Raw genomic sequence first — 16,901 nt, 5'->3', positions numbered from 1 at the left:
TGTGACTTAGTCTAAAACCATGATAACTGACACAGTAACATCTGAGTCAGTAACCTCATAAAGGTCCATCCATGGACGGTCATGTGTGTATCACGGTCCAGCTGCCTTCCACAAACAGTCAGCTGGGAAGGGAATCAAGCATGACCTCTAATGGACCAAAACCAAAACCATGCTCTTTTCTCAGCGATCATTGCCATGTGGGTCCTGGAAATGTCAGATGACTTGTGACATCCATCAAAAGCCTGGCCAAGGAGTGGGAAGGGACCCAGTGGCCATGCCACCTGCTGTGATAAGAGGGGACGTTGGCCCCAGGGCAACATGATGGAGGAGGACCCGAATGGTTCTCAAGCAACTGACTTGCCACAGAAGAAAGACTTTTACATGATTACAAAAAATTCAAAAGCTAGGATTAGAAACTCGCAATCTTTTCTCTAGGGTATTTAATTAAGTTCTATGCAAGCAATAAAATGCCTTCACGGCAGCTTTACAGAAAAAAAGTGAATTGATATTTACAGTGAGAAAATCATCTTCCTAAAACATGAAAATAACGTGCAGACTGTGGTGTCTCTCCAAATCGTAAGAGCAGCAGCTAAGCTTCTAGAACTCACGAAAACATCGAGGGCACTTGCCTCCTGCCACAGGCAACTCAGTCCCACACCTGACGTGCTCACTACCTGGATTTTGAATATACGGGGATGGTGACTTTTGATTTTTGTTACCTACGCAGAATACACCAAAACTGTTGGGAGTTAAATGTAAGAACAAAAAGTGAGATTTTCTCAGATAAGCAATTAACAGGAAGGGAGAAACTCCAGAGCAGATTCTTTTTTTTTCCCCCCCTCAAATATTTCCTTCTGGGATCAAAATTAGATTTTAGTCCTGTCTATCTGAAACAGAGCACTTGTCTTCATGGTGCTAGACAACTTCTAAGATTCTGTGAAACTGAATCCAAAGAAAAAAAACTCTTCCCTTATTCTAAGGGGGTTTTCTTTAACATCAAGAAGGAGCTGGAAGGAATTTCAAAAATGAGCTAGTTTAGTCACACAGAAGCCCCAAAGGCTGAGGGACTCACAAGATTACACACGACAGTGACATATCAGGTCCTCCGGCTTCCAGCTAGAATCTGTTCATTGACAGAATATGGCTCATTCTGTATTGCATTTTCAAACAAAGAAATTTGTGATGACAAATGTTTAAGTATAAAAATTAGCATTAAAAATGATATCTGAGGGGCGCCTGGGTGGCTCAGTGGGTTAAAGCCTCTGCCTTCGGCTCAGGTCATGGTCTCAGGGTCCTGGCATCGATCCCCATGTCGAGCTCTCTGCTCAGAGGGGAGCCTGCTTCCCCCTTCTCTCTCTGCCTGCCTCTCTGCCTGCTTGTGATCTCTCTCTCTCTGTGTGTCAAATAAATAAAATCTTTTAATAAAAAAAAAATAAAAATAAAAAAGTAAATAAAAAATAAAAATGATATCTGAGGCATCCCATTCTTCTCTGCATTACTAAAAGAGTCCTGAGATATAAATTAAACTCCAGCAAATTTAAGAGCTGTACTCACACACTCATTTAACAGAATCTGTGAAACTAAAACCAAACTACCTCGCCATCACACCAAAAAGTGTCCCTAAGTCTAGTTAGAACCTGTGGGCCTAGTCTGACCATAGAGCATGAGGTCTACGGTACAGTCCTTTGGGGTGGACATGAAGGTCATTCCAGACCTAACAAGCCACAGACTACAGACACAAATGCGCTACACCATTCGATCACACGGAACTACCTGCGGGAGGAAGGCTCTAGCAACAGGACCAAACAGAATGCATTTGGACCCATGATAAATAAAGGACCTTCTGGCAGTGACAGCTGAGAAAAATCCAGAATTGGATCATAAGAAGGTCCCTAAATGCTGGAGGTAGTTTTTGAGACTCTGGTTTTCATTTGATTTCTCCTGTTCTTCGGGAAGGAAAACTATTAGGACTCTAAACTAGAATGGAATGTGGATATTAACCTCAAAACACACTTGAGCGATCCCCTAACCTCTAGCACGGTGTCCTGCCCCCATCCAGACACCAGTTCAACATTAGGCAGTGATACTCAATGCAGAGAAATTCACCATATGGATGATGAATATTCCCCTACAGACTTTTTTTTTTTAGTTTCTAGCATTTGAAGTAGCATAAAACCTGATCCTCTTGGAATCTCATAATCACTACGTTTAACACAGAGAATGAGAAGAGTCACCGACCGCTCTGTGGAGCTCTGTGGGGCTGGACATCGTTCACCGCTCCCAGCGTCTTGTCTCCCGCGTCCCTCTCGCCGGACTCCTCGCTTACGGTAGAGTCAGCATCCGAGGGAGAAACTCTGCAGTCACAAAACAAATGCAAACATTAGGGAAAAAAGAAAGAAGGGGCCAGGGGGGACAGGGTGGGGGGTGGGGAGAGGTCCCATTAATTTAGATGTGGAAGTCAGGCTTCTGGGCAAAACAGACAGAAACGAGACCGTTTCCAAAAACCATCTTCAAGGAACAAGTCGATAGCACATGGTCCCCTCCTGAAGACAGTATCACATGGCTTCTAGGGCTCAGCAGGAGGCATTCCAACAAATGCTAGGAAACTAAAGGCTGGCTGGAGGACGGTCCCTCAGTTACCAGGGCTCTGGACTAGCAGTCTGAGTCTGGCACAGATTGTATCATAAAGTCTGTATTCAGGCCCGGTTCCAGGTCAATGGGGACTGCAGAATCCCAAAGAACCCAGGATAGTCCTATCGTCAACCCCAGAACCCCAAAGCTCTGGGAGAAGCCCATACTCACAACACAAAAGCAACGATCTCCCCTGAGCTTTGATTCTGCCTATCAAGAGCAAGGGTGACACAGAACCAGCTTGCACGAGGCTAATCAAAGTCCTCAACCAGTTAGCACCCCTTGTCTCTGGGCCCCTGAGGGATGCTAAAGTCCTACATTAGCCATGCAGACCACTGAAATGTTGCGTCTAAATGTTTAGGATGAGATGACCAAGGGAAGAGAAAAAAAAAAAAAAAAACCTGGCAAAATTACACTAACATATTCAACAGTCTTTAATGATTTGATTTATTCTTAGCCAGCAAGATGATTAAGCAAATAACATCTCTCTACATAGTTCATTTTCTTTTGTAAAGATCGTGGTGTAATAGCCATTAAAATTGTTAAAACTAGGCCAGAACCCCCCGGGGTAGATTTTCTGGGAAGTCAGAAATTGTGACAGCGTTTCAAATGTTGGTATGATCACACATTTCTTCCCTCTTCGCAGGAAATCAAGATTTGGAATTCAAAGCTCAAAGGCAGGCTGATAATTTGAGGCTTCCGTACCCTAGTGTGATTGTGCTGAGATCTGAAGGCAGCTGCATAACACCTGACTCTGAACTTTCACCCAGCTACGGCCCTTCTCCTAGGATCAGAGGGTGATGGGGGACTTACAGGTGGCATGTTAACATGCAACCCTCCGCCTGCTTCCCTTTGATAGGAGGAATGGAAAGACACTGGGGATGGGGAGCTGGGCAGGGACGAGGCGGTGCCAAGTCCATGGAAACATGCTAACGAGGGTGACAACACAGGCGGCCAGAGGGAAAGCAAGCAAAGAAAAAAGGATCTGATGAAAGTCCCCCACAGGCAAAGCAATGAAGGCAGAGCCGGCCGCTGGCACAGCAACAAAGGCAAAGCCAACCACTGGCTGAGTGCGTATGATGTGTTGTGCACTTTTTAGACATTTCTTCTGATACCATCTCCAGAGGGCCCAGAATGATCACCCCAGAATATACCCACCAGGCTAGGCAAGAGCTAATCAAGTATCAAGGTGGTGGTGGGGGGGGGACACCACAAAGCATCTGGCCACCTCCAGTGGTCCCCCGGCGTGGATCAAGAACCCTCCGGTTCGTGGACTTCGGACAAGCTGCTGCCAGTCTCCTGGGCTGCGGACCCAGGGAAAACTCACCATCAGCTCTTGGGACACTGGAAACTGACAAAACTGAGGAGGGAAATATGCTCTGCAACAGGGAACAAGACGGAAAGCCCGATAAGAACCTTCCTCTGTGACGGACGTTCTTGGAGGGGATCTTGGCCTTGGGGCTCGGCACATCTCCGTTCTCAGAGGGCGTGGTGTGGTCCTTCACAGGTCCGGGCAGTGGTGCTGGCTCATGAATCATCAGGATGTCATCTTTATTGTGCTGACCCAGATGCTGCTTAGCAAAGTCAAAGCCCTTCACACTAGGGATCTGCAACTAAAACACACACACACACACACAAGCGAAGACAGTCAATCTGAAATCTGAGGACTGTGAGAGCTGGCAAGACTGCTGAGTGCTGACTTCGGACCCGAGATCATGCCTGCCAGCCCATCATTCTAATTCAACGAGCATCGCTAAATCATTAACTGTGTGCACAGTGCTGTTCACACGTAGGGTTTGCAGAAAAGACAGACCCTGGCGAAAGATTAAAGAAGAGTACAGGATCAAAGAGCTAGACCATAATGCAAATCGTATCACAAGACGATACCTGACCCACTGTCACAGTAGTGCGATCACACACTATGCGGTTCCAGAGGGAGTGGCATGAGCGAGATATTCTTTATAGAGAAATGGAGACTTGAGCCAGGATTCATAGGACAGGTAGAACTTGGAAATGAAAAGGGGCAGCTACACAGAGAATGTTCTAGTTCATGACCAGAGAACACTTCCGGGCTGGGAAGACATTCCGTCAGCTGTCCTAGAAGGGTCAGAATGTGGGGAGGGGGAGAAGGGAGCCAATACCAAATGCCAGTTTCTAGAGCAGAAAACCACGAAATATTTCTGAAGAGGCAGATTTCTAAAATCCAAGCGGACAGGACACAAAGGGCTGTCGGAGGGCCAATGGTACCCATGCAAGAAATGACAAAAGCCTGAGCCCCAAACCCTAGCAATGGAAATGGGAAGGAATGAATAGATCTAGAGACCGGACTGAAGGATCTGGAAGCCAAAAATAGACACAAGAGGCAAAGGAGGGAAAGCAGCCAGTGATGACTTGAATGACTTCTAGGCAGGCGTCCTGAGCAGGGGAAGGGACATTCATCATGAAAGGATGGTAACCTGAGGAGATAAAAAGACGGGTTTCACTTTAGACACGCTTAGTTGGAGATGGCAGAAAAAGCTCCAAAGGAGTAGCCCCATGTAGCTGGACACAGAGGACAATAGCTTAGGGGAAATTTCAGGCTGGAGACAGGACTTTGAGAGAATCTGTATAGAAGAGGACAGGTAGGGGACCTGGGACTTTTTTTTTTTTTTCCCTCAGATTTTTCAAGATGAAAACAGAGTCTGTGGATAAAATGTTGGGGAACATCTAATAGTTTGGGGCTCAAAGGAGGAAAAGGAGGCAAGGAAAAAATAGATAACCTCAAAGAAAAGAATTTGTAAAGTTCGATGTAACAGAAGGCAAGAGGATAGAGAATTTCTAGAAACAAGTGGCCAACAGAAGTCCTGGGGGCACAAGGAGGAAGGAGAGAGGGGTCTTCAAAAAAGCCCCACCTCTCACACTGGGGGTCACAGAAGTCCTACCTGAGATACACCAGAGTTACACCAAACCCACAACCCAGAACCCTGTCACCACGGAGCCCAGATCTCGGCTTCCAGCTTCCTGCACAATCACAGGAAAGGTGCTTAAAAGTACAGAGAACTGCGGGCAACAATGATGAGGCTCACTTTGTGCGACACTAAAAGTGTAGGGGGGAGGGGTTGTTCATCATTCACTTGAGCTTGCAGGTAGAGGAAACTCAACTGCATCTCAGGAATTGTCCCAACGGCCTCCTTGGAAAGAAGGCTACAGCACAACCGAAGCCCTTAGCCAAGTGGCATTCCACCCCTAGAGACAGTCCATCCGTCAAAGACAAAGGCCAAACCAACCTAAGGAGTTATTTTAGACAATGTGTTATGTAGAAGCAAAAGGTTTTGCCATATCTGTGTTAATTTTATGCCAAATGAGTGACAGCACCTGGGGCTTCTGTTGGTGATCTCGAAGGTCTTTTAAAAGCACCACAAGAGAAGGGAAGGAGTTTGCAATGAAGACTTCTGCCAGCAGAGGGGGACAAAACTTACTAGAAGTGTGGTTTACAAAGATGTGGCTTGGAAACAAAAGGTAAAGACCCGGTGTGGCTGTATTTTCTAAATTAATGATTACCATGTGACAAGGCCAAGCAACTCCACCACAGTCCTTGGCTCAGAACACTCTTCCATGAATATGAACCCAAACCTGCCGCCCTCTGGTTCCCCCTCCCCTCCAAACACTCAGGATAATTCGATCTCCTCCTCCACAGACTGTGACCTTCAGCTGGGCTCCCTGAATCCCTGGGGGTGTTCGTCTTCCTAGGGGCATGCAGCCACTTTGATACCGTCAACGTCCAGATGGACAAGCTCTGTGTACTCTCTTTACCATCACCAGTGATTTTCCCAAAGGCGTGCCTGTAGTCTGGGCATTGTGTTCCCCGCTCCTGCCCCCCCGTTCTAAGGGTCCTTCTCCTGCTTTACAGGAGAGGCGCCCCCTCACCCACACAGGAGCCTTTACCCAGCGGCACCTCGTGGCAGTTCCCTAAGCCAGCGGCCCCTGAATGAAAGAATCACAAGCATAATCAATGATCACCGAGCCAACACCATCAATGCCATTTAATAAAATGTGGTATAATCTTTTTTAGTCTATTTCCCATCAAGAAACTAAATGCCTCCAATGACCAAGAGACAATCAGTGCTGCAAGGCAGATGGTCTGCTTTACCAAAATTGAAGGAGGAGCTGCAGATCGCCTCCTCCAAGCAGAGGTCTCCAAGCGAAAGAGGGAAAAATAAAACAGCTCTACCTCTGTGTGCAGTCAGCGTACCCGAAGCCCAGGAGTTAATACAACTGGTCTACCCTGACAAACGTGCCAGGGTTCGTGCAAGAAACCAGTGTATGTATGTGTCAAATGCTTCATTATTTTTGCTGTTGGCAGTTATTATAAATACCTACGCATTCTCAGCTATCAGATAAAAGCTGGGACGTCAGATACAAAATTTTATAATTCAGCAACAGGGTGTGACACACGGTAGACCATCTGTAAATATTGGATGACTAAATGAATTTTTAAAAGTCAACTGAAGCTTCAAACTTGCTGGCTCTTGTGGAGAGCCATGAAAAAGGGTATACGTCATCAATAAAAGACATGGCCATCGAAGCCCTGTGGGTTTATTGTTGATTCCCACTAACATCATCAAATATCTCCATTAGATCCTTGCAATTCTCACCAGCAGGGTGAGTCTCCACCTTGTACGACAATAGAAATCTGGCGACTACTCTGTGCTTCTGCACGAAACAAAAGCTATCTTAGAACACCCAGAAGGAAGAAATTAGAGAAAATCTTGCCCTCTCATGGAATTAGCTCCTTTTGTTTCATCCTTACTTTCCAGAATGCTTTTTCTAGCTTTTCCATTTCTTTAAAAAAAAAAAAAAAAATCTAGTATTAAGTCTGGCTGTATTGTGTCCCCAGCGTCCACATGCGGAATAAGCCTCAATCAGTATTTTATAAAAGAAGAGCCACAATTAATTAGTGCCTTCGATATTTCCATTAGGACCCCTTATTTCTGAGGAAAGATGGCTCTTTTGTTCCTTCTCTCTTTCATATGTCACAGAGGGAGGGTGGCCCCCGGGTGGCTTAGTGGGTTAAAGCCTCTGCCTTCGGCTCAGGTCGTGACCCCAGGGTCCTGGGATCGAGCCCCACATCGGGCTCTCTGCTCAGCAGGGAGCCTGCTTCCCCATCTCTCTCTGCCTGCCTCTCTGCCTATGTGTGATCTCTATCAAATAAATAAATAAATAAATAATCCATTAAAAAATATATATATATAAAAAAATAATATGTCACAGAGGGGATAGCCCGACTGTCCGTGCCCCACTGGAATAACGACACCACCAAGTCAGAGCGGGCGGTAAAGCAGGTCCGCCGAAGAACAGGAGAGATGCCTGATGAATTTTAAAGCACGTGAGCTGTGAACATACTACAGCCGGGCAGAACAAGACGGAGCGAGTCTCCAGCCCTCCGGGGAGCCGGAGGCCCTGGGAAGGAGCAGTTAAGACGACAACAGAAGTCACAGAGCAGACCCCAGAGGCGCCCGAGGAAACCTCTGCCATCTCAAAGATAGCAGCATTGTCTTCCCACTTCTTACTGGACGGATGAGATCCGTGGACGTCTCCACGGTCGCCGCGCTGCTTCCACGCGGAAGGCGGGGGCACGGTGTCGTTATGCCTGTGTCTGCTGCGCCGTCGGGCCTCGGTCACCCTGCAGAACCCTAAGACTCTGCCGCCCCTATAGCAGATCGCAGCCAAGGGACCGCTGGTGAACTGAACCCTCCACCTATTAGGTGCCACGGGGTCCCTGCAGACACTCAAAGGGCAACCCGGCCACGGGGGATGACATGAATTTGGCTGAGATGGGGAGAAACGCCTGTGGAGCCTCTCTTCAGTCAGCTGTCCACACGGCCTCCCGAAGCGGTCATTCGGACATAAATGTGTTCAAGCTGCTCTCCCTGCTGAAAATCCTTCCGTGGCTCCCCACTACCTACAGCACCACTGCCCACTGCTGATGTGTCCGATAGCTCCTCCCAGCCTGGCTCTTGCCTCCTGTCACCTTTGGCTGTGCCCTTCCAGATGTTTGCTCCATCATGTCCGACATGTGGGCCATCCCCCCAACCTGGGCCGGTTTTCACCTGGCTTCATCTCCACTTCAGAGCTCCAGCCCCAGCCCTACCTCTTTCCAGAAGGCAGAGGCAGCCCCCCACCCAACGTCGGCAGGGGGGGGGGGGTCTGCCCCTCCTCCCTGCTTCCAAGATAGTCTAGACAGACTTCCACTGCTGTGTGTCCTTCTTCTTCCGGAAGCCCTCGAACCAAGGACTGCATGCTACCTGGGCTTGCGAGCAGCCTGGCCCCGCTTGGCTCAGAGCAAATGCTCGGTGTTTGGTGAACAGATACGCAGTGACTAAGGCAGCTCCGTGTGGCTGCCCGCAGTGCCCACCGATCGGGAACCACGGTCCCACAACAACCACAGAGATCGGACTGTCCCCATGGGAAGGAACAAGGGTTACAGGACCAGCGGCATCTAGCCAATGCCATTCATCTCTTCAAATAGAACCTCAACAGGGCGAGGTGGGTCCGGCTGCCGTTTTCCTGAGACCAGTAAACGGGGATGACTTTAAAGAGACTCCAGATGAAAGATAAGGGTTAGATTTGTTTTTTTAACGATTGGAAATAAAAAAGGACCCTGTCTCAAAATGTGACAGAATGGCCTCTCCCTCTTATCATGTGATCAAACTAATCCACTCCCAGCCAATCCGAAGAGGCTTCCTGCTCATTACAGGGGGCAGGGGGTGTGGGTTTTTTGGTGAGCACGTGTATTGTCTGCGATGTTGGTAGCTCTGGGATTACTGAGCTCAAGGACCTGGGAGAGGAGCAGCGAGGCAGTAGCAAGGGGGCAGGGTGAGCAGAACACGGAGACAACAGAGAGCCGGACCAGAAGGAAAAAGAAGTCTTGAAGTCCCAGGGGAAACTAGCACCTTTTCAAATCATCCCAAGGGATGGGCTAGATCGAGACCCTTCACTACTGCCGGGTAAATCTTAGAAGAAACACTAGTGAAGGAGAGATCTGATTCTCAACTAAACGGAGATCATCCTTTTCCCATTATAAACACACGACAGAATCTATACGGTAGTTTCCTGTGCCAGCGAAGCAAGGACCACCCTTCTGAAATGTCATGGAGGTCAGACCCCCCACCCAGGTCAGAAGACGCGGACTCCCCAGGGACTCTGCCACACAGAAAACCTTCTGACAAATATGTTGTAAAGACACATGCACAGATCCTCCAACACACGCAAAGCAAGAGCAACCCCAGGGCTGGAGTTCTATTTGAAACTCTGTCCACCTGATTTTTTTTTAAGGATTTTATTTATTTGAGAGAGAGAGAGAGAGACAGCAAGAGAGGGAACACAAGCAGGGTGAGTGGGAGAGAGAGAAGCAGGCTTCCCGCCGAGCAGGGAACCCGACGTGGGGCTTGATCCCAGGATTCTGGGATCATGACCTGAATCGAAGGCAGACACTTAACGACTGAGCCACCCAGGCACCCCTCTGTCCATCTGATTTACAGCAACATCTGGTGCATGAAGATATTTTGGCAGTAAAAGTGAGAGAAGGAGAAAACTTGGGGAGCATCCTGTTTTGAACTCAAGGGACGCTGTCCTTTGACATTTGCATGAAGTAACAGATGATAGATGGGCTTTCCCAGGGAGTGTTTACATTAGGGAACCTGGAACATGAAAGACCTGAATACATAACCATCTACATTGGGCATCGCTCTCTGCAACCACACTCTTTCACCAGAACAAAAACATTTCCAAACTCACTGTTGATCTTATTAAAATGAAATTCACACTATGAATGATTTAGTACCTCCAGCACTTTTCCCAGGGTTTTCCACAGCACTATCTTGTCTAAGAACAAAACAATCTAGCACACTCTGTAAATAATAGATGGAGATAGGTAATAAATATAATGTTAATGTACAAAATGCTTCCAATACACTTGATAACCACCCACTTCCAATTTAGTCACGATTTTGCATTTTTACCTAATTCCTAAGAAAAGGAATACTCTTCATTTACTTTTACAAAGTACAATAAATTCAGAATGCTTACTTTTTTTTACTCAGCAGGTGTACCTTTGTAAAGGGCAGAATTTTTTAGACCCAGACAGAATAAATCGAAAAAGTTAACAGACAACCTTTTATCTCTTGTTCTTCTCTCTCTTCCTTGCTTTTTCTTATCAAAGTTCCAGAGTCAAGTATGTTCCTCTAAATGTGTGAGACCCACGGAGGGGGCACATTCACACACAATGGATGATTACCACTTTCCATCCCCTTGGTAACGGCCCGTCCCCTGATATACTAGAGGTGAACGGCTACTGCATTCTCCATCAAAGTTTGTCAGGTTTCTTCCGCTCACACCAGATCAACCAAAACTCGATGCTTACCATAACTTAATGTCTTTGCTCTGAAGCTGATATGTGACAGTTCAAGATTGCAGAAATCATGGAAACACACAAGTGAGAACTGCTAGCATTATGAAAACTAAATGGGATGCTTTGGTACGACATGAAAAAGATGTTTAAAAACACCCTGCTGTCAAATTAGGTGTAAGTGAATGAGCTCTAGAAGATTACAGAGTTGAGGTGGGATTGGGGGAAAAAAAAAACCCAGGGAATTTTACACTCAGGTTGCTCGCTCTTCTCCAAAGAAACCCACACTGGAAACTGCAGCTGGTGCATTTTGGTGTTGTTTTTAAATTTTTTTAATTTTAATTTTTGGTTTTGAGAGGGAGAGAGAGAATCACAAGCAGGCTCCGTTGGTATCTCGGGTGTGGGACAGAGCCCGATGTTGGTAACCCTGATGTGGGACTCAGTCTCACGACCCTGAGATCATGACCTGAGCCTAAATCAAGTCGGACACTTAAAGGACGGAGACACCCAGGTACCCCTAGGTGTGTTGTTTCTTACAAGAAAAACCAAACAAAATCCTCTGAGTAAACCAACAGTCCAAAAAATAAAATTAAAAAAAAAAAAAAAAAAGGACTCAGGGGCGCCTGGGTGGCTTAGTCATTAAGTGTCTGCCTTCAGCTCAGGTCATGATCCAAGGGTTCTGGGATCCTGGTTCCCACCTGCATTGGGCTCCCTGCATAGTGGGGAGTCTGCTTCTCCTTCTCCCACTACCCCTGCCTATATTCCCTCTCTCGCTGTCTCTCTCTCTGTGTCAAATAAATAAATAAAATCTTAAGAAAAAAAAGAAAAAAGACTCGGGGTACATCAAAAGACTGGTGAATACAGACCCACTCATATATTTAAATTAAAATATTTAAGGAGTATAGTATAATTTTTCTAATGATTAGTTGGTCTTGATAAAGGCGCACCGTAGCTTTCCGATATGGTAGACGGAAACTAAAGGAGCTGTCCAGTGGAACCGTGTACGAAAGAGAGAGACACACAGATCTGAGAAAACCTCCTTTGGCTCCTGTTCTTTGAAAATATCCAGGGTGAATATAGATCAGAATTCATACAAAAATGGATGTGATCTTTGAATTAATCATTTCATAAATAAAATTACAGGAGAACTCGGCACTCGTGACATGGCTAAGCCTTGATACGGCTTCATCTTCTCCGCCTATAATTAAGACTACAGAAGAATTGTGGTTCCAATAAGCGAATGTGAGGCAAAGAGGTACCACCACTAAAGCCAAAAAAGTGTCCCTATCAGCTTTCTGTCCCACCACTGAGCATCGAGAGCCTGAGCTCGGCATACCCCAGCCCGTAAGACCGCCTGCGTGCAGGCTGGGGCTCACCCTCTCACCTTCTGGCGCTGCTGGATGCTGGCCACCGTGTCAGGCTGGAAGTCCAGCTTGTCCGTGCGGCAGAGTTTCCAGTACAGGATGACGACAATCACCATGACCACCAGCACTGGAATGACCACACCGACAATGACCCAGAGGTTGCTGCTCTGGGACTCGGGGGACGGCCTCTTCACTCTGTCCAAGGCTGCAGGGAGGGAAGACAGGCTGTTCACTAATTGCTCCTCACTCACTTCCCTGACGGCCCGTCTGTGCAGGGAATGTGGCTTCTTCTACGAGAAACCTGGAAGCTCTTTGTCATTTCAGGTCGAGGCAAATGGTTAGACTCTGTGATCTCCTGATGGCCAAAAACAATGCCTAGAAGACTACAACCTCAATGCCCAAGGGACCATGGTGACATACGGACAGGTCTAAAGGAGCATGGCTCATCCGACGGCAGAGCTAGGTTAAGTCCAGGTCTCCTGACTCCCGGGTACCCCACTGGCTCTGCCCTAATCTCACTACAGGAACATTTCCATACTAAAAGTCAGAAATCCCCATAAACAGTCTACGAACGCTGCCTTAATTTCTTCACCTGTGTATCTCTCTAAATTCCTGAAACAAGATTTAAGGTACCAGGTGTTAGTTTAAACATTATATGACCTCCAACTTACTTACTCAGAGTCTGCCCCTCCCCACCTCCTGAACACCTCCCCCCCAGCCCCAACCCTGACCACTGCCACAGCCTCCCAGCTTCCATGGCCTTGGAGGAACATGCTCCAAGTGCTCTGCCTTCCTCTCCTTTACCAGGTCCTTTCCCTAACCTCCCCTCCTGGTCCTGGGCCCTCGTCTTCTTCATTCTGCGCTCATCCTCTCAAAGGACTCAGCTCCTCTTAAAGCTCAGGTTCCAATTACCAAAATGTCCCTCTCCCCTCCGCCCAACCTTCTCACCCGTTATCATCACTTCATAAAAACTGCTCCGGGAGAAGGCGAGTTTCCTCCTTGCCTAAGTTGTTTTGTCCTGGGGGCCTTTGCCTTATAAATGGCACCTTACTATTTTCTTTTTCCAAAGATTTTATTTATTTGAGAAAGAAAGAGACCAAGCAGTGGGGAGGGGCAGAGGCAAAGAGAGAAGCAGACTCCTGCTGAGCAGGAAGCCGGATGCTGGGCTCAGTTCCAGGACCTGGAGATCCTGACCTGAACTGAAGGCAGATGCTTAACCAACTGAGCCACCCAGACACCCTGGTATCTTACTATTTTAAAGTGCATTTTATTACATAAATGTTGTCCTCTCGATACAGCACACTTTACTCATTAATACGGTCGTGACTCTGAGTCTTGTCTTTTCAAATACAGTTCAGTCTCCAGGGGTAGGCGCTAAGTTTTATGCTCTTTTCATATTCCATGATAGTTAGCACCTGCCATGGGATCAAAATGTTTCTGCTCAAAGATGTAACAACAGAAAAGATTCTCGGCGCTGGTGTACGTGTGGGCTCCAGCCTCTGAGAGACCAGGGAACCGAGCAAGCAGTCCACAGCTTGAGCGCCATGGAGGAGGCACAAATTACACAGCAGAGACCACATGGGAAATGGAAAAAGGGACAAAGTATTAATCTTATTTTTAAATTTGGCCTGAAGAGCGTCTATACACATAGCTCATTTTGCATGAAAACAGACAATACGGGAGGGACAGAGTCAAACCAAGGAGCTGTGACAACCGGATGCTCTTCTTAGTTCTGACCTGGGAACAGCCGGGAGGGGCACAGATGGACCAAAGCTGGCCCAGCTACCAGGGTCTACAGCTGCCCAGGGCTGAGCCTGACGCCGGCTAAGGCTTCCAATCCCTCAGATCTTTATCCCGTGGTTTTTAGCAGGAAACTGAGGGAAGAGAGGTGCAAATAACAGAGGGAAGGAGCTTCAAAAGGTAACACCCTAGAGTAACTCATCTTCTTTCAGAGGCTTAGCTGGACTGGGGCACCTCTCCTACAGTCAGAGACGTCCTCAATGAAGACATATAAGTACGTGCTTCGTTATTTTTTTCTCACTGCTTTGAAACAGAACACACTAATATACACTCATATCTCAAATACACAAACCACCAATGGACTGTTTGCTTAGACTCTCCGCATCATCATTTGTGAATTAGACAAAGCATGCCCACAAGCCCTGGCCCTGCTTAGTTTCCAGGGACAAGTACAGAGGTCACAAATAGCCTTCCCTTACTGAGGATCACCATGAAGCTGTCATTTTATAAAGGTGCCTTTGCGGCCTACGTGTTCTTTGTAAAGAACTTTTCAGTATTTCCTGATGCTCCATTCCTTCTAAACACTTACTTATCCCTTTACTCTTGGGAGCAAATATCGCCGAGCTCCTACAAGGATTGCTCTCTGGCTCACAGGCAAAAGCGTCCATGTTAAAAGAGCCGTCTGGTTCATAAACGAACATTTAGAGAAAGACACTCTTCTGTGTCTCTCCGTTTTCTTAATTTTAAATGCCCAGAATCTGGGAGTTGAAAACTAAGGCACTGGGAGCAACCGCTGCTGGGGGCAGGAGCCAAGTATCTTCCAACAATAATACAGAAATATCAAAATACCTCTTTCTAAATTGTGAAGTACTGCGAGGACGGGGAGGGAGAGAAACAGCACTGAACCTGGTAAGGATCAAGGACTTCTTTGTGTTGCAAAACTCAGCAGGAAGCCAATAAATGCAGAGGGCACCTCCCAGCTTCCTGTGTGACTGTCCCCACCAACGTTCAAAATATGACAGACAAGATTTCGGAATAAATACAGAGAAAACAAGTTATTTTACGTAAGACAAAATTTTTTAAAAAGAGAAATAGTACAGGAGTAGGGGAAAAATTATTACAGTTAACTTAAGGTAACTCACTCTAACCTGGGGATACAAAATGCTGGGTAGGAGAACAGCTGTGCAGGCTACAAGTACAAGCAGCTGAAATAAAGGACTTGGCAAGTAAATTTTAACAACTGACATTTCGGGGCACTGGGATGGCTCAGTTGGTAAGGCATCTCAAGGTCCTGGGATGAAGCCCTACCTCAGACTCTGGAGGGGGGCTCTCTCAGGGACTCTCAGGGGCTGGAGGGGGGAGGGGCTCAGGGGGCTCTTGGGGGGGCTCTCTGGCTCTCTGCTCAGTGGGAAGCCTGCTTCTCCCTCTCCCTCTGCCCCTCCCCCCACTCGTGCTCTCTTGCTTGCTCTCTCTCAAATACTTAAAAATTCTTTTTAAAAATGATGTTTTAGCGGCCCCTGGGTGGCTCAGTGTGTTAAAGCCTCTGCCTTTGGCTCAAGTCATGATCCCAGAGTCCTGGGATCGAGCCCCGCATTGGGCTCTCTGCTCAGCAGGGAGCCTGCTTCCTCCTCTCTGTCTGCCTCTCTGCCTGCTTGTGATCTCTGTCAAATAAATAAAATCTTTAATAATAAAATAAAAATAAAAAATGACATTTTATACAAGTGTCACATAATAAATAATAAGAGTTTAAGACATTACTCTATGCACAAAAGAATGCTTTAAATTCAGATTTCATTGTTAGGGAAAAAAAACAACACCAAACCTGGCTTTTGATGCCAGCCCAGCACAGACAGCACTTAGGGTCTATGTGTCACACACTTACGTTGGGCAACAGCACCTTGAATGCGGTAACCCAAGATAATGGCTGCTCTCTGGATATCTATCTTGTTAATCAGATCTGAAGACCTGACTGCACTGAGTCTTTCTCCATCTTGATCCTCCACAAAGTAGATGAGCTGCACAGGATTGTCTTCTCCCTCGAGCCTTGACACGTTGACCATCTGAAAGATAACAGAAACTATTAGCATTTTTGAAGCTCCTATTTCCAGATGCCCTGGCTCAGGGCACTCGGTCTTGACTGTGTTATTCAGGATTCATTCCAATGCTTATAATGAGCTTGTGACACCATTCTGGACCCCAGAATCCCCACGATGCGCTTTCAATGGGAAGAGGGACAATGAATGTTACTCTGTACGGAATAACAAATGTGTCTCATCTTGCTCAAAATAGTCCCTGAGACAAATGGGCAAGTAGGACACAGAGAACACAGAGTTGGCCAAGGCCACGCAGTCTTCAATTGAGACCGACCACATCCAGCCTGTCACGGGAGAATGCTGCTGTCCTCCCAGCATGAATCATAAGGGCTACATGCATCCCTCGTTCTCAGAAACTATTCCTGGTTTCATCCAATCTCACCTTGAAGCAGCATTTTCTCTTTTTTTAGGGCACGGCTTCTCAACCTTGGTACTACTGCCATTTTGGGTCAACGGGGGCCGTCCCAAGCATGGTAGGATATTTAGCAGCACCAATGTCCTCCACTTACTGGATGCCAGTACCAACAGCCACACCTCCCTCACCAGCTGTGACAACCAAAAATGTCACTAGACACGCCAGATGCACCGGCAGGGGGCATAAAATCACCACCACTTGAGAACCACTGCTCTCAGGATTATAAATTCTTCAACACCCCATTCTCAACAACGGATAAATCACATAGACAA

At 47.0% G+C, this 16,901-nt stretch overlaps 1 protein-coding gene across 1 annotated transcript in view; it reads right to left on the bottom strand.

Moving 5' to 3' along the window:
• Window positions 1–16,901, bottom strand: part of LOC111151897 (KIAA1549 ortholog) — a 130,160-nt gene that overhangs the window by 41,333 nt on the left and 71,926 nt on the right. Inside the window, exons 11-14 of the mRNA XM_022510114.1 lie at window positions 16,004–16,181; window positions 12,402–12,586; window positions 4,048–4,244; window positions 2,239–2,354 (exon numbers count right to left, since the gene is read on the bottom strand). Of these exons, the coding sequence (XP_022365822.1) occupies window positions 2,239–2,354; window positions 4,048–4,244; window positions 12,402–12,586; window positions 16,004–16,181 (676 nt within the window). The remainder of the gene's footprint in view (window positions 1–2,238; window positions 2,355–4,047; window positions 4,245–12,401; window positions 12,587–16,003; window positions 16,182–16,901) is intronic.

The sequence above is a fragment of the Enhydra lutris genome, unplaced genomic scaffold (genome assembly GCF_002288905.1).
Source record: "Enhydra lutris kenyoni isolate GAN:26980312 unplaced genomic scaffold, ASM228890v2 scaffoldscaffold27, whole genome shotgun sequence".
In the NCBI taxonomy this organism is placed as follows: domain Eukaryota; kingdom Metazoa; phylum Chordata; class Mammalia; order Carnivora; family Mustelidae; genus Enhydra; species Enhydra lutris.
This window is presented reverse-complemented; position numbering and strand designations above follow the sequence as displayed.